Source organism: Tasmannia lanceolata, unplaced genomic scaffold (genome assembly GCF_043159265.1).
Source record: "Tasmannia lanceolata isolate RefF3 unplaced genomic scaffold, GAP_Taslan_0.1 ptg000012l, whole genome shotgun sequence".
In the NCBI taxonomy this organism is placed as follows: Eukaryota; Viridiplantae; Streptophyta; class Magnoliopsida; order Canellales; family Winteraceae; genus Tasmannia; species Tasmannia lanceolata.
The window spans coordinates 8,020,375-8,045,318 of record NW_027518689.1 but is presented as its reverse complement, the minus strand read 5'-3'; the positions used below and the strand labels follow the sequence as shown (position 1 = coordinate 8,045,318).

At 36.3% G+C, this 24,944-nt stretch overlaps 1 protein-coding gene across 5 annotated transcripts; it reads left to right on the top strand.

The window, feature by feature from the left end:
- The first annotated feature begins 13,047 nt into the window (after positions 1–13,047).
- LOC143887607 (hypersensitive-induced response protein-like protein 1) lies at positions 13,048–24,196 on the top strand. 5 transcript variants are annotated; one of them, XM_077391707.1, is made up of 7 exons: positions 13,104–13,182; positions 14,429–14,497; positions 17,368–17,566; positions 22,399–22,519; positions 22,786–22,877; positions 22,960–23,056; positions 23,658–24,196. In XM_077391707.1, the coding sequence occupies exons 3-7, from the start codon at positions 17,378–17,380 to the stop codon at positions 24,017–24,019; spliced, it is 861 nt and encodes a 286-aa protein (XP_077247822.1). In that variant the 5' UTR covers positions 13,104–13,182; positions 14,429–14,497; positions 17,368–17,377; the 3' UTR covers positions 24,020–24,196. The 5 variants fall into 5 exon arrangements, with proteins under 5 accessions (XP_077247826.1, XP_077247822.1, XP_077247825.1 ...); XM_077391710.1 differs by lacking the exon at positions 13,104–13,182 and adding an exon at positions 13,943–14,005; XM_077391709.1 differs by lacking the exon at positions 13,104–13,182 and adding an exon at positions 14,213–14,349.
- Positions 24,197–24,944: the final 748 nt, after the last annotated feature.

Genomic DNA, 24,944 nt, shown 5'->3' with positions numbered 1-24,944 from the left:
TTATTCAAGTGTTGAGTCGAGGTTCCATCATTGGTGACTATTTGGTAATGGCTTTAACCCCATCCCTAATGATGTTTTACACACCATATCTCTCGCAAGAGCTTTAGTAAATGGATCAGCCAAATTTTGGCTTGATCTCACAAAATCAATAGTTACTACTCCATTAGTAAGTAACTCTCTCACAGTACTGTGTCTAAGTCCTATATGCCTGGACTTACCATTATAAACATGATTATATGCCCTTGATAGTGTGGCCTGACTATCACAGTGGACATAAATCGATGGCATAGGATTAGGCCATAACGGAATTTCCAATAACAAATTCCGAAGCCATTCCGCCTCTTTACAACATGCTGCCAGAGCTATAAACTCTGCTTCCATAGTGGATGTTGAAATGCATGTTTGTTTCTTAGAGGCCCAGGAGACTGCTCCCCCACCAAGGGTGAAAATCCACCCACTGGTTGATGTATGATCTATACGCTCAGTTATCCAACTAGCGTCAGTGTATCCTTCTATTACAGTTGGATACCCACCATAACATAAACCATAGTCTATAGTTTTCTTTAAATATTTTAATACTCTATAGACTGCATTCCAATGAGAGAAATTTGGATTACTGGTAAACCTACTAAGCTTACCCACAGCAAATGCTATGTCTGGCCTAGTACAGGTCATAGCATACATAAGGCTACCAATCACACTAGCATACCCTAGTTGAGAAATAGTCCTTCCAGAATTAAGATATAACTTCCCACTAGGATCAAAAGGAGTTGAAGCAGGTGAACAATCAAAATGATTAAACTTTTTAAGAACTTTTTCAATATAATGTGACTGGGTTAGAATCAAACTACTGTTATGTCTTATGATTCTTATACCCAAGATCACATCTGCTTCACCCATATCTTTCATATCAAAGTTTTGAGATAAAAATAATTTAGTACTTTGAATACATTCAAAATCTGTACTAAATATTAACATATCATCAACATATAAACATATAATAACACCACTACCACCTTTAAAGTTACTATATACACATTTATCTGACTCATGAATTCTATAACCATTAGAGACTAACACCTTATCAAATCTTTCATGCCATTGCTTAGGAGCTTGCTTTAGGCCATATAAAGATTTGACTAATTTACAGACTTTATGCTCTTGACCAGGTAAAATGAAACCTTCAGGTTGTTCCATATACACTTCTTCATCAAGTTCACCATTTAAGAATGCTGTTTTAACATCCATTTGGTGAATGTGAAGTTTGTATATGGAAGCAAGAGCAATCAAGACTCTAATGGTAGAAATCCTAGCAACGGGTGCATAAGTATCAAAATAATCAATTCCGGGTTTTTGAGTAAACCCTTTGGCAACTAACCTAGCTTTAAACTTTTCTATAGTTCCATCTACTTTGATCTTCTTTTTGAAGATCCACTTACACCCAATAGGTTTAGATCCAGGTGGTAGATCAACTAAATACCAAGTCTTATTACCCATAATAGAATCCATTTCGTCATTAATTGCTTCTTTCCAAAAAGCGACATCCTGTGACTTTATGGCTTCCGTATAGGTTTGAGGGTCACTTTCTACATTTAAATCTAACATTATAGAAGATTTGAGTTTTTCTCTTGTCCCTTCTACTAGGTAAGTAACAAAGTCAGGACCAAAACTCTTTTCACTTCTATCTCTTTTACTTCTTCTTATTTCACTAGGTTCACCATCTTTTGTTTGTGGTTCTAAAGAAAGTTCCACAGTATTACTAGGCTGAACTTCTTTTGGAATTGAAGTGAACCTATTCTCATAGAAGAAGGCATCTCTAGATTCAATTATTGTATTAATTTGTAGAAAATCATTAGGTTCTATAACTAGAAACCTATATGCCTTACTATGGCTAGCATATCCTAAAAAAATACACTCTATACCCTTCTCACCTAATTTTCTTAATTTAGGTTTAGGAACTTTAACAATGGCTCTACAACCCCAAACTTTAAGATAATTCAAGTTTGGTTTTCTTTTCTTCCAAAGCTCATAAGGGGTTACATTATTCTTTTTACTTGGTACCCTATTCAATATGTAACAGGCAGTAAGTAATGCTTCACCCCAAAAACTTTTATTCAAACCAGAATTAACAAGCATAGCATTAACCATTTCAGTTAAAGTTCTATTTTTTCTTTCTGCTACACCATTTTGCTGTGGTGTATAAGGGGCAGAAGTTTCATGAACTATGCCCACTGATTCACAGAAAAGAGGGAAATGGTATTCACCACCCCTATCAGATCTAAGGCATTTAATGCATGTTTCACATTGGTTTTCTACTTCTGTTTTATAAACCTTAAACTTTTCCAACACTTCATCTTTATGACTAAGTAAATATACATAGCAAAATTTAGTAAAATCATCTATAAAAGTAACAAAATACTTTTTACCTCCCTTGGTAGGAACACTATGTATATCGCATACATCGCTATGTACAAGGTCTAACAGATTAGAAGTTCTATCTACTGAGGGAAATGGTTTAGTTATTAATTTAGTTTGCATACATATTTTGCATTTATCTACTAAATCAATTTCACATTTTGGAATTAAATCTAACTTAACCATATCATGCATTTTTCTAGTATTAACATGTCCTAAACGATTATGCCATAAAGATAAAGAGTCAACAACATAAGCAAAGACATTCACTTTATTGATATTGAGTTTAAACATCCCTTCATACATATATCCCTTTCCAACAAAGGTACCCCCCTTAGAAAGAATGAATTTGTCAGATTCAAATACGAGCTTGAAGCCATTCTTGTTAAGAATGCTTCCAGAAACTAAATTCTTTCGCACTTCAGGTACATGAAAGACATCGGTAAGAGTGAGGCGCTTGCCGGATGTAAATTCCAGTTCTACTTTGCCTCTTCCTTTGACTTCTGCCGTCGACGAATTGCCCATGTAAAGGACACTTCCATCTTCAACCGTTTCATAGGTCGAAAACAGATTCCTGTCTTTGCAGACATGCCTCGTCGCACCCGAGTCAATCCACCAATCATTGCCATCTTCAAGAATATTTGCTTCTGAAATCATGGCCACAAACTTGTTGTTGTCTGTTGGTGTTCCCGACTTCTTATCTTTAAGAAGTCGACATTCACTCTTGTAGTGGCCTGGTTTGCCACAATTGAAACAAGCACCCTTCCTTTTCTTATTCTTATTATTCTTCTTGTCAGGGTGTTTGTTTCTCTTCCGATTGCCTTTCCCTTGTTGGTTTGGTTTATTGACATTTTCCACCAAGTGTATCTTAGAGGAAGAATTCTCATGATCATCTTTATGATCTCTAATCCTTGACTCTTCCTCAATCCTGAGGCATAGAGCTAAGTCATCAAGAGAAATCTCCTCTTTCTTGTGTTTAAGACTTTTTCTAAATTCTTTCCAACTTGGCGGAAGTTTGTCAATAATCGACGGAATTATAAAGGAATCATCAAGTAAAATGCCTTGCAAATGAATTTGACTCACCATGTGTTGGATTTCATGCAGTTGATCAATAACAGGTCTATCATCTACCATGCGATAATTCAGGAAACGACTCACAGAGAATTTTTTGCTGCTAGCATCCTCCGCCATGTACTTCGCTTCGAGTGCGTTCCAAATCTCACTTGCCGATCCCATTCCCTGATATATGTCGAACAAAGTATCCGACATAGCATTGAGGATGTGCCCTTTGCAGATGTAATCATCTTGTTCCCATTTCATTCTTGCACGAGCCTGCGCTAATGTCTCATTTTCAACTGTTGTCGGCCTTGGGGATGTGAGAACTCGAACTACTTTGAGCGACGTAAGGATGAAGTGCAACTTCTTCTGCCATCGCTTGAAATTCCCTTTGTCAAATCGCTCAAGTTTGACAAAGTCTTGGGACATTTGACGGATTGAGTACAACGCCATTGAAGCAAAGAAAAATCTGTCTTAAGATTGTTAGTGAAATAATTATGTATCTGTTGGAAAGAAAAAGCAGTAACCAGTTTGCTTCAAGGCGCGAAATCGCTTTCCTTAAGACAGATTTCGCCCCCACTAGAAGTGTGCAAAGGGGATCCGCGAACTGCCTCCAAGATACAATGAAGCCAGTAGGAATGTCCTACTAATTTGACGACGCTATGCACAAGCGGAGTCAAATCCGAAATGCCCTTAGAATCTTACAAGCCTGAGAGAATCAGTCTAATTTCTGTTACTGCAGTATAACAGTAATTAGATAAACAATAAGAAAATAGTTTAGTAAAACGAATTTTGGTGGGAGCAAGAAAGAGAGTATAATGCACTAGAAGTCTTAAGAATTTATCCAGAAATGGGTAAATTCGATTGTACTTTGAAATGGTTGGGTTCTGCAACTTTTATAGAGCCTCTGGTGTCTTTTCAGTGTGAAAAGCACCCCTGTATAGAGTCTTTCCAGATCGGTTTGAATTCTGGCCGTTAGATCGCGCCCATACGCGATTCAACGAACCAGATCAATCCTAGAGAGTCTGTTGGGATATTTAAATTCCCGTCCTCCCATCTAACCGTTAGATGATCCATCTATGGTACAGATCGCACCCCTTAGATCCTTGACCGTTGGGAAGGGACACAACCCAATGGATCGCACCCACTGACCGTTGGAGTACTGGGCCCGCTGGGCCGACCGTTGTGCTCGAATCAAAGCCCAACCCAATCGAACTATTCGACACTGGGCTTGGGCTTGATGGGCCTTTGAACTATTCGGCCCACCCACTAGACCGATCCACAATCGTCTAGATCCAACGGTCCAGATCAGATCTGGAAAAATTAAAGGCTCCAATCGCTCCTCGCTACGATGCGGCGTGCGAAGTGCAAAGTGCGCCTAAAAAAGCGCCAATAAAGCGCCACTATGCGCCCTATAGCCCATTGCCCACGCCGCGCGTGCGAGTGCGCGTGCGCGTGCGCGAACGGTGCGTTGCACCGTCCCGCGGGTCCAACCATGGGTTCAACCCAATGTGCAATCAAACAAGTAATAGAAAAGTGTAGTGCTTTATAAGCCCTTCTCTTTCTTTTCTCTCATCCGATTTGGGACTATCTTTTCAACTACATTACACTATTCTCTTTCTCTTGCAAAAAGCAACTATTTCCAAAGAAAAGTTTTTCTTTTTCCAAAACACACTTAAAGAAAATATTTTCCAAAAATTGTTTTGACCAAAAACACTTGATTTTGAAAAATCTTTAACAAATCTCTCTAGCTACATGACATTAAATAGGAAGATGATATGATGATTCTAACCATTTCAAAAAAGTATAAATCTTCAAAGCTTTTCTAGCGGGAAGGATGACGCAAACAGAACAAGGTTCTAGTAGAAGGATCGAACTGAAACGTTCCCATTCAACTTCTAAATCTAGATTCGTTAATAGCTTATTCGACTGTAGACCGAGTAAATCCTATTTAAAAAAGCTGTAACTCTATCTATCTCTTCCTCAGGGCCACGTTTGGATACACACAAGATTAAGATTTTGATTTAGTTCATATTTTGAACTGGATCAGATCCTTTAGATTTCCAAATCAGCTATAACAGTACAAAAAATTCCGATTTTCAAATCTGTTCTGCGAGACAATATTTGGAATCAATATTTGTGGCCACTTCCTTCACCGTTGCTGCTCCTCAATTTTGCTCCGGCAGCAGCAAGACATCCCTCCCTCCCTCCCTCTCTTTCTCTCTCTCTCTCTCTCTCTCTCTCTCTCTCTCTCTTAAAACATGATCATGAAGATGATTAATGTAGTTTGTATCCAAAACTCAAATCCAAATCAAAATACAAATGCATTAGGTATCCAAACGGGCCCCAAATGAATTCTTTTGGAATTGAATTTGTCAGTTAACTTTACCATTTTTTTCTTGTGGACTCAATCACTCATAAAGAGTCATTCCGATCAGAAGCCACTCTGAACTGGTTGGGGAAATCAACATGGAGATCACTCGGCCCACTTTAATGATTTATCCAAAATCTAATTCTCCTCCGCACCCAACATCAATACTTTTTTTAGAACTATGTAGAAATTTTCATTATATCTCTTCAAATCGTTAACCCACCCCATCTAAATTTGTTGGACAATTTCAAATAATTTAAATAGAAAAGTCAAAGATGCTTTTGCTTTGTGTTTAAAATTAGGAGGGAAGATTCAAATTAAAGTTCTCCCCCTCTTTCTTTGAAAAACTAGAATCAATTGCATGAATGGGGACTTGAACCCAAGACCTTGATGTGTGTGTCAACATTGTGCTCTCTAAACCAAGGCAAATTAAATAGTCCCACATAGGAGCTTGAGAGAATTTTTCTCATCCATATAAGATGGAGAGTTGGAGAAAGGCTTGAGCCTTCAAGGGGCTTTAGAATTTGTTGGGTCTTGGGCTTTTAGAAGAGCACAAGCCCATGTGTAAAAAACACACACACGCGTGCCTCGCCTCGCCTCGCTGGGCCGGACCGTGGCCGTGGCCCGAGGTCCGGGTTTAAATGAAAAGGTTATTTTATTGCAAAAAACCGACTGTTGGGAGAAAAAACGTTAAATGATGTGTTTTAATGGTGGCTCTACAGATTATTTTGAACACAGAAAATAACACAGACGTTTTTGTACTTTCTGTTATGTTCTTCTTCCTCCTTCGTTCCGTTCATTCTGAGCACAGTTCCATTGGTGATTCTGGGTGGACCAGTCAGCGAGTGCACGTGGACTGGGGCCAATTTCGGCTGTTTTATCTTGGAGCGTCGGTTCGCAAATCCCGGTTTCACCGGTAGGGGGCGGATACGATTCTTAAGGAGAGTGACCAGTGGCACGACTCAGCCTTATTCTTTTCAATCCGATTTTCAGAGGGTTTTTCAATCAAACAGATAAGTTCTATTTTATTTCTGATTTCCAAACAGAAAGAGTTTTTCTTTTCATTTCAAATTGCAGATTTTTTGGGTTCGAATAAACCATAGATCAGATCCATAATCTAAATATTTTTTTATCCAACAGTGACCAAAGAATCCCAACCCCAAAGCTTGACCCTTATTTCTCAACAATCACTGCTCTCCAAAGTAGATTGTTTTCCTCTCTAAATTGCTAAATACATTGGTCAAGTAATGCATTAGTAAAAGAACTAAGCTTCTTGATGCCAAATTTGCCTTGCTCCTTAGGGAGACACATCTCATCCCAACTGACCAAGTGAAATTTTCTCCTATCTTCTTTATCATTCCACAAAAAAATTTCTCTACACTTGGGCCCTCTTTGGATTGCAAGAAAAAACATTTGTAATGAAAAAGAATTCTTGGGAAATTCTCCTTTCAACGATTTAGAAGAAAAATGATATAATTATGTTTAATTTAAAGGGCTATCATCATAAATTGAAGTTACTCTAAATAAAAATTGAATAGGGTTGGTTCAAGTTATCTTTTTTTGTTGTGTGAGAAAAAGTAGGAAATTTTAGAAAATTTTTCCTTTCCTAACTTTTCCAGAAATTTCTTGCAATCCAAACAGGGACTTACTCCAAACAATTAATAACAACAATGAAACACCAAAATAAAGATGTATAAAAGAGAGTAAGATTAGCTAGCACTGCTTTGACTAGCATAATCTGCCATCAGAGATCGAAAGAGATTTTTCTGCTCTTATAATAACCGGATCCCATAAGTTTCTAGAGGGCCTACCAATACATAGAGAGAGAGAGAGAGAGAGAGAGAATCTTCTGCTCTTACAATAACAGGATCCCATAAGTTTCTAGAGGTCCTACCAATACATAGCAAGAGTTCCTTGTAAGAATTAGGGATGAAACCTCTTTTTTTGTGATTTGCTAGGGACCATCGCATAAGGCATTTCGCGGGCCAGATGTTTCATGAGAGAGCAGCCACCTCATGAATAAGACAAAATCTGTTGAAAAGTGACCCTATGTGGCTGCTCTTTCATGCAACAGCCTGCCCACGAAATGCCTTCTGCGATGGTCTCTCCTCCCCCCCCCCCTTTTTTTGCATCAAGAGCTTTGACAAACTATATTCTTCTTTATTGCTGAAATAGATATCCACGACACTGACTTGGAGAAATTAATACACTGACCTGAGACAGTCTTGTTACTTTAAGCGCAGTCTTCATGAAATATTTTTTCATGGTTTCCAAACATATATGATACGCTGTATTAGTGTTAGACAATGGGTATGAAAACATTAATTTATGTCAGATGATTGCGTGTGAGATTATCATCCTCCTTTCTTATGTCTTTATCTAGATCTGAAGGGTGTCATTATCATTTCTCTTCTTTGGAACTTTCTCCTTTTATGTACCCACAGAATTCAGATTGTTTTCACATTAGTGGGTGGAGATGATGGTTTCCCACTTTGATCTCTAGCTAAAGATATGTATGAAAACAATTGGAAAGGAGAACAAACACTTGGATGAGCAGAGCACCACACAATAATGAGCAAAACTGGAAGCCATGCATTGTTTAGGACCACTACTATCTAAATCTGTACGGGGTGACACCATACATTGTCTTAGAATAGGACCATTACTTGCTAAATCTATACTGAGTTTTTATAGTGTCTATATATATATATTTTCCAAAACAATATATAGTGGGGCCCATATTATTCAATGATCCAAACCACTTCCAATGAATTAAATAAATAAGACAAAATCTGCTGAAACGCCTCAGGTGGTTGTCTCTCATGCAAAAGTCATCCGCGAAATGCCTTTTGCAAAATTCCCTAGCAAATCCCATATTATATTTGGGAAAACTTGGATGGCCCCACAACATTATTTAAAACGTATTCTTCTCATGCATATTGTGCGCACATAGAATGTGCCGTTTTCTTGTTCTGGTTTAACACAAGAAACTTGTTGCAAGTTAACAATGAAAATGACACTCGCTATGCTTGAACAATATTCATACGAATAATACGTGCTTTTTTTACTAATTTTTTTATGTGGTGAAAATAGAGCTGGAGCTTAAAAATGTTAATAACTAGAAAGAAATCTACATGATATATATATATACAGAGAGGAATAAGAGTGTGCGCTTGACCGCACCAAGCTTAGGTGCGGTCGAGGGCCAAAAACTCATGTGGGCTCACATTGTTAGGATGGCCCAAAGCATTCATTTGCAAGTCCCCATCATAGATAGGGTGTGTACAAAAAATCAGCTCCATAAGATCATCATAACCCATCCAAAAGTGGAGGGCAAAATAAACAGACACCGTTTGCCACAAATCTGCCCATTTTTGCCATCCACTTTTGGATTTGTTAGGATGATCCAATGGAGCTTATTTTTTGAACACACCCTATCTATGATGGGGCCTTGCAATTGAATGGTTTTGATCACCACAAAAAATGTGGGACCCATGTGTTTGGGCCCTCGACCGCATATAACCTTATATGCAGTCGACTGCACACTCCTTTTCCTCATATATATATATATATATTTCCTTAATTTATCATTTTGCTCCTTAAGGTATTTAATATAATCAGATGGGGCCTTTCCCTCCCCTGAACTGAGACTCACTCAAATATTGCAAGTATGAATGATGGCCATGGAATGGGAATTCTATTTCGATGGGGTTCCAAAGTCCCAACGAAGCAGTAGTTTCTTGGGCCGGGGTTGAGAATCGACCTGAATTCTAACATTGGATGGCCACCCAATACGCTTGAGGTAGAAACCCTTTATTAGAGCCTGGCCAAAAGGAAAATTTACATTTATATGATTTTAAATAGGTAAGTGATATAGCCGCCTCTTTTGATTATTTTGGACAACCAGCAGCAGTGAACGTGGCAATCAACCCATCTACATACTTCAGCCAGTCATTGATACACTGGTGCTGGGTGCCCCAAGTATTCAAAATGGGCGGCTACATCACTTCCTTCTGAAATAACCTCTGTTAAGTATAAAAAAACTATTTATAAACGTGAGACATTTACACTTAAAAAGTTTAAAATCATTTAAAAAATGAATCAAGAAGGGGTCCGTTATGCTCCAAAGGGGTAGTCAGTCGTTGGTTAAGGGCTTAACCTCTAGGCTCTGACCGCCAATAAAGCTAAAGCTTCACACTGGTCCACTGGCAACTTAAATGTCTAAGTTCCAACTCTTTTGAGATAAGAAGAGGGGCTCTGTGCGCATATGAACTCAAAATTTTCCTTTATTTGATTCTGATTGGCATTCTAGTTATGGGATTTGCCAGGCAATTTAGCAGAAAGCCGTTTCTCGGCTCACTTTTGCAGGGGAGAACAACCACTGCAAAATTTATTTCAATCGGTAAAATCTATAAAATAAGATAAAATCTACTAAAAATTTATCTTGTGTTGCTGTTCTCTCCTACAATGTGAGCCACAAACTGGCTTTTTGCAAAATTGCCTTGCAAATCCTTCTAATTATATATAGTATTAGATCGAATAAAGTTTTAAATAATAAACCTAGGGCCTCGTGACCAAGCTTTTCCATTCATTTATTTCAATCCGCATTAAATATTTTTGGGGCTCAAAAGGTGGCCCCCAATGTCTAGATATATATTAGTGGAGCGAAAGAAGAAGACCTAGCAAATACCAAAACCCAATAACATTATCTACTACACAAAGAAAGAGAAAGTAGAGAAATATTGAAAAACGTCCAAAAAGTTCACCTCTTATTTCCACTCGTCCTTATTTATATCAAATTACAAGGTAAAAGATTTCTCTTCATAAAAGACTCCTAATTACTAGTAACTATTAAAATTAACCCTCCAAAGGACTTGTGTGTTTTCTTTTCTTTATCCCTCCCCGGGACATGCATGCTTAGGTAGACGTCTTCTCGGGAATCATTTTACATGATTTTCACCCAAAATTCTTCAAAGTTAATATAAAATGGCTTAAGAGACAGATTGTTTACACTCGGGCGAATTGGGGGCGCCTAACACCTTCTACATTCGTCATCAGGCACGGACTTTTGTATCTCTGGTTATCCGTTGCGACAAAATATAATATGGGATTCAGGGTCAACTTCCTTGGATGATGACTTTGAGTTATTTTAGGTATGTCTCGGTTCCAGGCTTGTCCCTGAATCAAGATTCTCTCGCCACTCATGCTGTGAGGGGCACTCTTTCGAGAGTTCCTTGGTAGAGCTCTCATTCACGTGTGGAGATCTCAGAGAATCGACGTGGATCTCGTATCCATGTCAGTTTTCTCGAGATCGGGGTCCACAGGCTGAGTAAAACTACTAAAGGAGTTCCTAAAATATCTCACGTCTAGATCTTGCTAGAGATAAAGGATAACCATTAAGAAACAAAATCCCATAAAAAATCATGTTTCCTAACACTTCTCTTCTCCTCGATTTTTTACTACATTTTGCTAAAAGATGCGTCTGCATCATATATGGTAATTGATAAAGGGTTTTGCTTACGGCACTCCTTAAGGTACATTGGAAAAAAAAAAATTACACATATTTTGATAAAAAAATTCTCTAAAACATATGTAAAAGTATCAAACAACATTTAGAATGATTGCAAAATTTCATTCCCAATGCACCTTAAGGATCCAAGTTGTTCATTTATTGGGCTACGCTTTGGCCCAAAAATCAATTTCACACGATGATCTTAACCCTGTGATCTCTAATGTTTTAAAATAGATGCCAAACTCTTTAGAAATCTCCACAAATCGGAGGGTTAGGATCATCCCACATAGACGATCTTCGATGCATGGTCCATTTAAATTGGGTCCCACAAATGAATGGTCTAGATTATTCAATAACATTGGCCCCACTGCAATTTTTTTGCTGTTCTTATAGAAATTAGACACATGGTAAGATGTCATATCTGGAATGCATATACTAAAGACATTCTTATCTAGAATATCTAGATATATATTAGTGGAGAGGAAGAAGAAGAACTAGCAAAACCCAAAGCCTAATAACATTAGCTACTTTGATTTTACGGGTTTTGCAAAACCCGTAAAACAAAGAAAGAGAAAGTAGAGAAATATTGAAAAACGTCCGAAAAGTAAAACTACTAAAATTATTAAAAGAATTCTTTACTTAACTCCTAATAAAAGTAAAACTATCTCACAACTAAATGTTACTAAAGATAAAGGATAAACATTAAGAAACAAAATCCCATAAAAAATCAAGTTTCCTAACACTAATCTTCTCCTTGATTTTTGACTCCATGTTGCTAAAAGATGCGGGTAATGATATAGGGTTTTGCTTAGGGCACTCGCTAAGATGCATTGGAAAAAAAATTTCACATCTTTTGATAAAATAATTATCAAAACATATGTAAAAGTATCAAACATGTAAAATGATTGAAAAATTTCTTTCCCAATGCGGCAAAAAATACTGGACTATACGGGCTTACTCCATTTATTCGCCCTATTTTTTTAATTGAGACAGCCCCTCTATAGTAAAAGAGTAGTCATAAATACACTAGAGGAGGATGTCCCGAGTAAAAAGAAAATGGAGGGACAGTATCCCTCTACGATAAAAATCATATCTAAAATAGACTCTTTGGATCATACTATGGTGTTAGCTGTACAGAAAAAAAATACTGGACTACACGGGCTCACACTATATAAAAACTCTTAATAAACTATCCAAGTTGTTCATCCGCTTTGGCCCGGTGATATTAACCCTTTGATCTATAATGGTTTAAAATAGATGCCAAACTATTTAGAAATATCTACAAATCGGAGGGTTAAGATCATCCCACATAGATGATCTTCGGTCCATTTAAATCGGGTCCCACAAATGAATGGTCTAGATTATCCAATAACATTGGCCCAACTGCAATTTTTTTGTGCTGTTCTTATAGAAATTAGACACATGGTAAGAATGTCATATTTGGAATGCATATGCTAAAGATATAAGAATGCTTTTTTTTGGGAGATGATATTTTCACCCCCGCCCGCATTACGTGCACCCCCTGTAACCTGATTTGACGTGACAAGTGGGCAACTTTATGTCAAATCACGTTATAAGGGGGGTGTGCAAGTACTACAGGGGGTGAAAATATTATCCCCCCTTTTTTTTTTTTTTTTTTCGGTTAAAGATAAGAATGTTACTAAAGATAAGAATGCACACATCTGCAATGGCTCACGTGCAATGCACGTACCTTAATACTCGGTCTTTAATAAAATGACAAAAATAGCTCTACACAGCTCATATTTATAACCCCTTTGAAGAGAAAAACAAAGCAATCAAACAGTTTCAAAGACTTTCATCTCATCAGGTAATTTCGCTTGATATTCCTTATGTTTTGATGATGGTGATTGATTTATTCTCTTCTCTTTCAATTTGTCTCTTCTTCTTGTAATCATATTCTTTGAAAGTTGATTAGAAAATTCGTATGGGTTTTCTGTCTTAGAATTATCGAAAAATTAATATGAAAATCCGTTTCTTTGACCTTGAACATGTTGTTGTTGTTGTTGCTTTCTTTTCAGTTTTTTAATGATACAAACTAAGAAAAGCCTTTCTGGGAAAGACCCATTAGTATTACTAGCTTGATTTTTGCTTTTCTATATATTTTTTTTCTTTTACATCATTAGGGGGTTAGAGTTTTATACTTTATAATTTTCTCTCTCATTGATAGGTTTTTTAGGTTTATTTTGTGGATGTTTGACTTGTGGGTTTCTCTATTTTTATTTATATTAAGCAACGGAAAAAAAAAAGGAAAAAGAAAAGGTTGTATTCATGTTGATGGAGATTGTTGCTTGTCTTTTATTATTTTTTTTTGTTTTTTAATTTTGGAAGATAATGACAGAATCCACTTGGGTTTTAAATTAATTTGTTTAATAATCTCCCTAGGAATTATTTATGAAAATTGCTAAGTTGGGTTTTGTGGACATGATCAAAACAAATCCTCTTGTTTTAACTTATTGTTCTTTCCTCTTCTTTTTTTCATTCATTGACCAAAAAATACAAACAAAACAAACCCATAACCGTACGTTTTCTATTTTGTTTTTCTTGAATTAAAAGGACCAATGAGTTGTGGTGTTGTCTTTTTCTTTTTTTCTTTGTGGGGTAATGAATGTTAGACATTGACAAGCAATCAGGTAAGATTTTGGAATATTTTATAATCTCAATGCCCATTGAAGGGGGGTTTTCAAGGTTTTTTTTTTTTATATTTTTTTTAAAATGGTTTTTCAAGGTTTTATTGTGGGGGGTTTTCAAGGTTTTTTTTTTTTTTTATTTATTTATTTTTAAATGGTTTTTCAAGGTTTTATTGTGGGGGTTTATGATTGGATTGACTTTTTTAGATATATATTTTTAATTTCATTCTCTGATGTTTTTCCATTGAATTTTTCCAATTCCTAATCCAGCTCAGATATTTACTTTGTGTGTTTATCCAAAACGACATTTATTGAATATGCTGACTTTACATTCTTGGAAAAGACTGGTGAGGGATCTTCTTGGCCGAATGTTGCTTGTTTTCATAGGGTTTTTAACCCATTTGTCTATATAATTCTTGTTTGTAGGTATCTAGGTTGCTACTTACTTTCAAGGTCTGGTTTTGTGCTTGTGTTTATTGAAGGAGAATTTGCCTTGTAAGTTTTTTTTGTCTTTGTGTTTTCTAATGATGAGCTCTTTCAGACATGAATACTACAGTAGATTAGGCTTGATGTTTTAGGCCTCCTTGTTTGGATAGGTATAACCTCCTTCCTTTGTTTTTGAATTTTTTTCGTTGGCCATGGCGGATCGTTGGGAATTATAACGACCAACAAAAAATCGTCAAAAACAGAGAGGGGTATATATCTAACAAGGCAAGGAATGAATAACAATTTCCTTCTATCTAGGGCTGAGAAAACTAGTTTGCTGCTTGATGCAATGGATTTGTTGTTATTTTATTTATAAAACATAATTTTTGGTTGGAAGCTACTTTTCCTTGCTTGGTTTCTATGTCGTGATTCATGGATGTGCAGAAGAACCTAATTGGGGCTGCGATCTGTGAAAATATGGAATTCTGTATTGCCAATTTTTGGAATAATTTGAGGGATATGCTTTTATTTTTCAATTTTTTTCTTTCTAGAGATAATTTATTACAGTTCCACTATTAAAAATTGTTAATTATTGAATACTGAGATACTTTTAGGGGCCATTTGGATACACGGATTTTAGAATCTTCGATTTCCTCAAAATCTTAGTTGGGAGACGAGAGAAGGAGACCAGCCGTCATTTTCTGTTTCTCGTCCTTCTTTCAGTCAGCTAGAGCGCAGGAGATCATCCCATGTTTCCAGGTTTGGATGTGGAAGAGATTGGATTTCTTACTTGAAATCCAAGATTCTAAAGAGAAGTGAAGCAGTCGGTCTCCTTCTCTCGTCTCCCAACTACGATTTTGACGAAATCCAAGATTCTAAAATCCGCGTATCGAAATGGCCCCTTAGGAAGCTTTGTTTTCCTTGGAATTTGATGTTTGACATGAGCATAAATCCTTGGACTTGGAAATTCTCCAACTATTGATCATTAGGATCCAAGGAAAATTATGTAAGGGCCCGTTTGGATACTTCATATTTTGGATTTGGAATTGAGCTTTGAATACAAAATGATTAGATCTGCCAGCTCATGTTGAGGGAGACACAGAGGGAAGGGGCTACTTCCTAGTTGAGGGGAGAGGTTGAGGAGCCAAGAGGGTGAAGGAAACTGCCAGATCTGTGGATTTCCAATTACTTATTTCCACAGCATATTTGGAAATTTGATTTTTTTCACTGTCAATCGCTAATTTGGAAATTGAAGGATTTGATCCGGATCCAAATCACAGTGCAAAAAGGGTTGCAAATGTGAGAAATCCAAATCAAATTCTTTTGGGCATCCAAACGGGCCCTAAGGGGATTTAATAACTAGAATGTTCATAAATGGGATTATTAGAATAGTCTTCTTTTGTTTTTTGCACGTGTAGGTAAGATTTATTCCATTCTCTTGCTGAAGAAGCTTAAGCTCAGAAGCTGGTTTAGAAACTTCTTATTTTTTGTGTTTCTATTTTCTCAAAAAAAAAAAAAAAAAAAAAAATAATAATATATATATATATATATATATATATATATATATATATATATGAGGAAACTGTTGGTGAGCTTAACCAAACATATGGTGAGCTAGCTTGCCCAATCACATGGGTCCCACATTTTGGGGAGTGATCCAAACCATTCATTTGCAAGGCCTTATCATAGATAGGGGGTGTACCAAAAATCAGCTCCATAGGATCATCCTAACCCCTCCATTTGTGGAGGACAAAAATGGACAGACACAAATCTGCGCCATTTTTGTCCTCCACAAATGGAGGGGTTAGGATGATCCTATGGATCTGATTTTTGGTACACCCCCTATCTATGATAAGGCCTTGCAAATGAATGGTTTGGATCACTCCCCAAAATGTGGGACCCATGTGATTGGGCAAGCTAGCTCACCATAAGTTTGGTGAGCTTAAGCTCACCAACACTTTCCTCATATATATATATATATATATATATATATATATATATATATATATATATATATATATATATGATATTCACACCCTGCAGATATCAGTTCCCTCTCTTTTAGAAAATGGCCTTCCTAATGGGGCTGCTTGGTATGGGAAGAAGAGTTCGGGAGTAAAATGCACCTTGGAATCCCTATCACTCCTAAAAGAGGGTAATCTGGGAGTGACCTCCATTCCTGGATTCTTATCCACATCCCAATGCCAATCCCCCCAACCACACCCTTGTTTGTTTCCTACTGTGCAACTTGAATTCTTGGTTCAGAAAGGTTGATTAAAACTACCGGTGTGTTCAAATACAAAGAAAGTGATGAAATCTAGTGGGTTTCACATTCAATACAATTTTTTAGCACACACCTTTTTTTTTTTTTCTTTTTTTAATGGTTAGCACAGACACAAATTGTCTTATAGACATCATGATTTACATCAGTGCTTAATAGATATTTTATATAATTTTATTATTTTCTCAGTCACCATTGGACATTGAAGATTGTATAGGTTGCACACAAGTGGGGATCGTAAATTACTTAATTGGCAAGGATTTTCCTTGTATCATATTTTTTTTTTGTGGAATGGCAAAGAGATATCATTTACAAGCAGAAGAAACTACAAAACATATGGGGTCTCAAGAGAAGAAAAAAAATCCATCCTTGTGTCATTTTTCATCTTTTTTCTTGGAATTTTCCAAGTGAAAAGCAAGGTCCACATTCCATGCGCCATGGACATTTGGAAGTTTTCGTCATGCCAAAAACCTATATGATCTAACCAACGATCATGATAATCCCCATGGTTCGATCACAATTGATCTAAGATGGCCTCTCGGTCATCGGGATTGAACTGTTGACATCCTTTCTTGAAACAGTCTGGGACATAAGAATATTAAATTTGGTTGCAACTTTGTTCTACTACAATATTCATTGATATTCCCTTTGGTTTTAGAAAATAGACCATGGGTGGACTCCTCTGCTGCCTACAAGTAGACCAATCTACTGTAGCTATCAAGGAAAAATTCGGAAAGTTCGATGAAGTGCTTGAGCCAGGATGCCATTGCCTACCATGGTTTCTTGGTAGTCGAGTAGCTGGCCATATGTCACTGAGGTTGCAGCAATTGGATGTGAAGTGTGAGACGAAAACAAAGGTATTTCATATATATATATAATGCTAATCGTGCAATTTCCATACATGCCGTGAGATTTACATGAACTCTACCGAGTAAAAAGAAGAGTTATTATTTCTTTCAAATTGTTTTTTCGCTGCTAAAGTTATTTTTTCTTCATTTTATCTATTCTTGAATTAATATCCTCATTTCTTGTGAGTTTTTATTTGATTTGTTGACTTAATTTATTGTTCCAAATGTTGACCAGCCTGTATCGTTTCATCCAATACATTGTTTTTTTTTCCTGGGGAGGGGGAGAGAATACAATAAGGGTGCTTTGTATTGTCATTTCCCAAAATCACACGCGTAACAGGTACAAATCAGCTGTGTCTGACTGATACAGGACCATTTCATTCTTTTAAAACCTATGAACCCATCTTTTACACTTTCTTCAATCATTTTCAATTCCTTGAATCTAAAATTTCAAATCTCAAATTCGAATTCAAATCCAAATCCAAATCCAAATATAAGCCAAATGGGAATTTCCTCTATGATTAAGTACCTTATAACCATTTCTTATTATTCTTTCTCAAATCAAACATTTAAAATAGGAGAAAAAAATGAACAAATAAAAAACAGGATTAGAAACATGAATTGATTGACTAGAGGGGGTCAACAAATTTTAGGATTTTCTCTTTTGAGGTAAATAATCTATTCGCGCATCTTCTTCCACTTTGGATTAGTTTTAAACTATAAAAAACATGCATCAGAAGCCACTCTGAATTATTGTTCTTTTGAGGTAAATAATCTATTCCCCGGTGCATGAGGCTCCCGCCATTGCGGGGTCTGGGGAGGGCTAGATGTACGCAGCCTAACCCCTGCTTTGCAGAGAGGCTATTTCCGTGACTCAAACCCGTGACCACCAGGTCACAATGAAGCAACCATCAGGTCACATCAAGTTCAATTAGTAGATAGAAAATTGATACACAAGCATATAACAGATGCTGGGCCAATCTTGCCAACAAACTTAAAACTTAATAAATTATATTAAAATTATAAACATCAACATTTTACAAACAAGATGTACCAAAAATCATTAAGATTCATAAAATCTATGGTTGAAAACATGTCTATTGGTCTATTTCTTGAACTATTCAAAAAAAAAAATGAAGAAAAACTCAGGCTAAATTGGCCAATACACCTAATATGTATGGATATGGCTATTGGAACCATTTGAAAGAAATGAAGAAAAGCTCAGGCTTATTGGCCAAAACACCCAATATGTATGGATATGGCTATTGGCAGATTAACCAATCAAAACTGATATGTTGAACTTCAATTTAACTATCTATTTTGAAGTGATGTGGTTTAACTATATGTCTATATATTTGAACTGATACACCTTTGACAGAAATCATTTTTCCCTGCTGTCTTGCTAACAAATTTTCATCATATGCTAAGTTATTTGACCTATTGTTGTCTCTGAATCAGCCTAAGCTCTAAACATTTTTTTAATTTCTACCGAACCCTACACGAAACGACTGAAATATTTTTATAAATTACATGTGACATGTGTTACCTACCGAATTGTCAGACATGTGCGACAACACATGTCACTAGGTTTTCAATATTGCTAGACCATTATGGGTGGCTGTCTTGCTTATATGATGCTTCCAAGTATGAATTTGTGCTTATTCTAGGATTTGCTGAAGTTCCATCTGAAAATTCTAAAATCTACCTATGTTTACATACATTCCATGTTTTTACAGGATTTTCATTGAAATTTCCAACTAAAACAGAAATATTTCCTTCTCTGTGATTACTGTAACCAAAATTTAAAACCTTGATTCTAAAGTATGTGTATCCATTTAGGCTCCTTTTTTTTTTTTGAATAATGGAGGGTTCCATCTGTAACTTTTCTTGTTGGCACTATTTCATGTTGGGCTACAATCTTGTGAAATTTGACAAATATTAAGAGCAAATGTGTCCCGTCACAGATAAATTCATGCTCAGATTTCACTTACCCAAAAATTGTGGTTAATTTTAAATAACTGAGTTCAGTACAACAATCAGACAATATGGAGCAGAGTTTTTCTTGTGATATTTCTAATTAACATCTGTACGTATACAGTACTTCTAACCTTGATGACCCATTAACCAAATCCTCATAAAGGTATTCGTCAAAATTATCGTTCTTCTTTATAAATTCTGTGATTAGAAGTCAATTCTTTCAAACAATGCAAATAAACAATCAATAAAGAACTATTGCACTGCAAAAGAGTTGATTGACCAGAGAATACCATGGACTATCCTCCTAAGAAACTTTCCTTTTTCCTGACCTGTACGGAAAAATCCAAAGAAATTCAACATAAATTCCATTCAGCTTCCTTTCCAGTAAAACTCAAAAGCTTATTAAAAAATAATGAAATGCCAGTTTGGGTTTAATATGGTTTTCAAAAGATTGGTTCAATGCATCACCCAGGGCAAGACAGTAGTAACAAGGGAAAATTTGTTTTACCTCTACCTCCCTAAGAGAGATACACACAAGCACATATGCTAAGAGCTCAAAGATTTCATTCAACCCTTATTCTAAGGAAATATGATTGTGATGGGAATACATCTCATGCTTCTTCTTGTAAAATACTATTAAATGCAAAAGGTGGGAAAATAGAGGTCACTTTGATAGTTTTTCAACTTGGGAAATAAGGACAGGGATCAAACCTAGCTGAACATTTGTAAAACTTTTGTCAAGAACAAATGGACGTTTCAAATTAAACAATAACTGGGTCATTAGGACAAAGTCTTAGTGATATTATAGAATGCTATGCCCCTCGATCCTATTCTGTCCAACGTATAAAGTATAAACCAAAGCACATCTAGAGTTCTCAAGGTTCCGTACATACACTATAAGAACCAATTCTTAAAATCTTGGGAACTGCAAAGAAATATATATAATAATACTTGCATGTGCATGACATATTTAACTCCTAAAGGCACCTAGAAAGGGAGACAATGAAACACAATAATCAGCCCCTCCATATTGCTCTCCAAACACAATAATCGGATACTCCATAGTGTTCCCCTTTGATGTTTACAAGTTTTTGCTCAAGATTTCTGGGTTTTTAATCTTGAATTACAAAGTTGAAACCATAATCTCTGATATTTTTGAAAATATAGTGATACTTAGCTATTTTTATTTGAAAGAAAAAAATCTCGAAAATTTTATCGGAATTCTAAAAAATCATCGAGATATTTTCTTATTTTATTTTTTATAGCGAAAATATCACGATAAGTTCAAGATATTATTTGTTGTCTTAATTGTTTCTTAAAATTTATATTTTGAATATTTTCTATATTTTCTATATTTGATTTTTTCCCTGGTATAAACTCGAAATTAACAAAAAATTTAAAATATCCCTTTATTGAGAAATTCTTGAGGCAAATATTTGTGATTATGATTGAGAGAGCAAAAAAACACTGAGAGTTTTGCCTTGGGTTTTGGGTTTTTTTGAGCTAGAATTATGAAGTTGAACAGTTGAAAAATTTTCCTTAAAATTATGGAGATTATTTAGCCACATGATCCAATACAGTTGGTTGTTTCTAAATTCTGAGGATCTGAAGAAAAGTCCTTAAAATTATTTAGTTGCTTTAGCCTCCTTTTATCCCAATACTTGTTGTGGGTTTTTGTGGGATTGTAAGAAGAGAAAAAGGAGAATTAAAAAAAGGCAAAGAACAAAAAAAAGTGGGAAGGGGGGAAATCCACGAGAGTTTTGCCTTGGGCTTAGGGTTTGTGATATTGAATGCTTTTCCCTTTGTTTCTTGGTTTGCTCGAGATGTGAGATAGAGAAGAAAGAAAAAGAGAATTCCTTGGAAGAGGCAGATGTGGTCTTTCTTTTGGAAGAGGATTTTTATTGTGGTTTACTTCAAGGGGAATGGGGGAAAGGTGATGTGTCAAGAGTTGGGGCGATTAGCCTTGAAAAGAAGTGGTCTCAACACCTTTGTATTTTGTCTTCATTCTCACCTTGCATGTTACCCTGGTCTTGGTGTTTTACCATGTTAAAAGTAGCCCATCTCATGTGATTTGGTGTTATTTCATTTTATTACCTTGATCTTTTTTGACAATCATTAATTACAGGTTAATTAACAATTGCGCACAAAGATCAAGCAATAAAACAAATAACCGCAAACCATAAGAGAAAAGGGACTTTTTTAGTCACCCTCATATAAAACTTCCAAAAGATCTTTGTGAAATGCAGACTGCTTTGCAATTGGTGAATCATTGGTTGGATCTGAATTATGCATTTGGAGGACATTCATTGGCTTTATCATCATTCAATGACTAGTGATCTTCCCAAGCCATGGTCACTGGTCCACAATTTTTATATTATTGGTACTCTACTTTGCATTTTGGTTCTTGTATTGGTTTCAGTGTTTGCTTGGAAGCTCTATTCTTTTTTTGTATTGATGATTCCTAATGAACTTGGGTACGAACTTGTGTACGTACTTCGTACGAACTTGTGTAAATATTTCATACGAACGAACTAGTGTATGAACTACGTACGTACGAACTTGGGTACGCACTTCGTATTTTGACTTATTTATGAATTTGCGTGACTGCTTTGCTCTTCCTTGGATTCTGTTTTCTTGTTTCATGGGCCCCTCTTTTGCTCTGATAAATTATTCTTCATTTCACAAAAAAATAGAGTTTTTGTTTTCATTGCATGGAAATTACAGTTCAAAGAATAAATTTTTTTTCGTTTCAAGCTAATTCCATGTTAATATGTCAGATCATATATTTTATTTTATCCAATAGTCCAAGGTTACATTTTATTCAATCATTTTTCTTTTCTTTTCTTTTTTAATTCCTTTTGCAGGACAACGTCTTTGTCAATGTTGTTGCATCTGTGCAATATCGTGCCTTGGCTGATAAGGCAAGTGATGCATTTTACAAACTCAGCAACACAAGGAGTCAAATACAGGCATATGTTTTTGATGGTATGAATTGAGAACTTCAAATTTAGATATATATTTCAGGTGATCCATAGTAATCCATGATATCTCATCCATACATATCCTGCCCTCAAAACCAATAACAACAGGCAACTTTGGAGCAACTGACCTTAGATGCCTTTTTTTAATGGCAACCCTAGTTGCATTTGTTGTGACATTGTTTTAATTATTTCACTGCTACCTCTGAAAGTTTGTGTTGATCAATAACAGTTGTGTTGAAGGAACTGAGATTACCCTTGCCCTTTTTTCAGTGATCAGAGCAAGTGTTCCAAAGCTCAACCTGGATGATGCCTTTGAGCAAAAGAATGAGATTGCAAAAGCTGTGGAAGAGGAACTTGAAAAGGTAACAACTAGTTAAAAATGGGTTACTAGCTTACACCCATCATCCGCCATTCCTTAAGAGCTACATTTTTTTTGTGCCACAGGCTATGTCTGCTTATGGCTTTGAGATTGTTCAGACCCTCATCATTGATATAGAGCCAGATGAACACGTGAAGCGAGCCATGAACGAAATAAATGCAGGTAAAAGTCCGCTCTCTAGTAATATGAATTATAGTATCTTCTTTTGCACGTTTCCATTATGAGCTGACGATATTTCATTTTTTACATTAACTATTGTGTCTAATTAATTTCCACAATTAATGGGTTGGTACTATTTAAGTACTTGCTATATATCCTTGCAAAACATTTTTGTGCACCCAATTCTCTTTCTAACACGTGGCACACACTGTATTGTGGTGATCAGAGACATTGACTTTGCTGGCCACAGCAAGGTCAAGCCATGGCCAAATTCTCAGCAATCTGATGATCTTAGTCACATCTGATCATCAATTGTGTTTTACATGCAATTGTGTTTCAGTCAATTACTACCTTGACAACAAAGTCTCTGTGGAGATCGTCTTGTCTAAGCTATGCCATGTGAGAGCTTTGTTTCACCAAAACCAACCATTCACTTTTTATAAATGGCTGAGATTAATAATGAAATCAAACATGGCTTAATAATGAAATCATTCATTAAAAAATCTTTCACTTTTTATGTGGCTCACTTCATAGCCAACGACTCTAGAAAATGGCTTATTGGTTGTTCCATGTTTTAGTTTCTGATGCATTTGGTTTCATTCAGCTGCAAGGCTAAGGGTGGCAGCAAATGAGAAGGCAGAAGCCGAGAAGATTCTGCAAATCAAGCGAGCCGAGGGTGAGGCAGAATCCAAGTATCTTTCGGGTTTGGGTATCGCTCGTCAGCGCCAAGCAATCGTGGACGGATTGAGGGACAGTGTTATTGGCTTCTCTGTCAATGTTCCAGGGACGACCGCAAAGGATGTGATGGACATGGTTTTGGTTACACAGTACTTTGACACCATGAAGGAAATAGGGGCCTCCTCCAAATCATCGGCCGTCTTCATCCCTCACGGCCCTGGTGCTGTTCGTGATGTCGCCAGTCAAATCCGAGAGGGATTGCTTCAGGGATCATCTGTTTCTCATTAATGAAATTTGAAAGTTTGGTTGCATGTGTGAATAAAGTACGTTTCTGGACAGTGTTTTCTTTTGGAGTGTTTCATACTTCTCTCTGCTTACTTTGGGTGTGGTGATTGTTACTAAAGGTTATTAGCTCTTGCAAACTTTGATCTATAGGAGTAATACAAAAGCCTTCTATTTGATTCTTGTTTTGCTGTTTTCATCTTTTTCCCTTGTAATTAACAGAGATTCAAAGGGTCATTTCAACTTCAGTTAGCAAAACTTGCCTTTTAAAAGATGAAGGGAGAGGATATATGTATTCCCTTATATGAGATAATGAAACTTATCTCCTAATTTAACCCTTCCATTTAGTTATTAAATAACTCATAAATGTAAATTTCCTCATAGCTATTCAAAATCTTATAAATGTAGATTTCCTCATAAATGAAACTTATCTCCTAATTTAACCCTTCCATTTGGGGAAAAAAAACAGCACCAAGAGGTACATCCTACTTTTTTGCAACCGGGATTTCCATCTCATACCGTTGCTAATTTTAATCTAATGTGGCATTTAATAGAGATGTTCGTTCTGAGCAAAGGGCAATTAACTCTCTTGATTTGCTGGGGACCCTTGCTAGTTTATTAGATAAAAAAGAAAGATAGAACATTAATGGGTGCAAACCCCCATCCCTATCTTAGAAACATGAGATAAGGGAGACTAGAAGAAGCACACAAAACACTAGAATGCTAAGATGAGATCAAGAATTGAGGTTGGAGCACTTGAATTCGACCCATGTTAATTTGATCTATCCTTCCTGACTGGTTGTCCGGGGGGGTTCCTTTGCACCTTATGCCACATTCCACTTCTGAGTCGTTGAGTTTTGGCAAGGAATTCTTTTCCGAAGGTGTTAGGCTTTCACCTTTTGAGTTCCCTAGTTGGGTATTTTGGCGAGGG

Excerpts from the sequence above, each read along its gene's own strand:
- LOC143887607 (XM_077391711.1), top strand. The coding sequence starts at position 17,378 with ATGGGTGGACTCCTCTGCTGCCTACAAGTAGACCAATCTACTGTAGCT. Across the intron at positions 22,520-22,785 it reads ACAGGCATATGTTTTTGATG|TGATCAGAGCAAGTGTTCCA; the intron begins GTATGAATTGAG and ends CCCTTTTTTCAG. Across the intron at positions 22,878-22,959 it reads TGGAAGAGGAACTTGAAAAG|GCTATGTCTGCTTATGGCTT; the intron begins GTAACAACTAGT and ends TTTGTGCCACAG.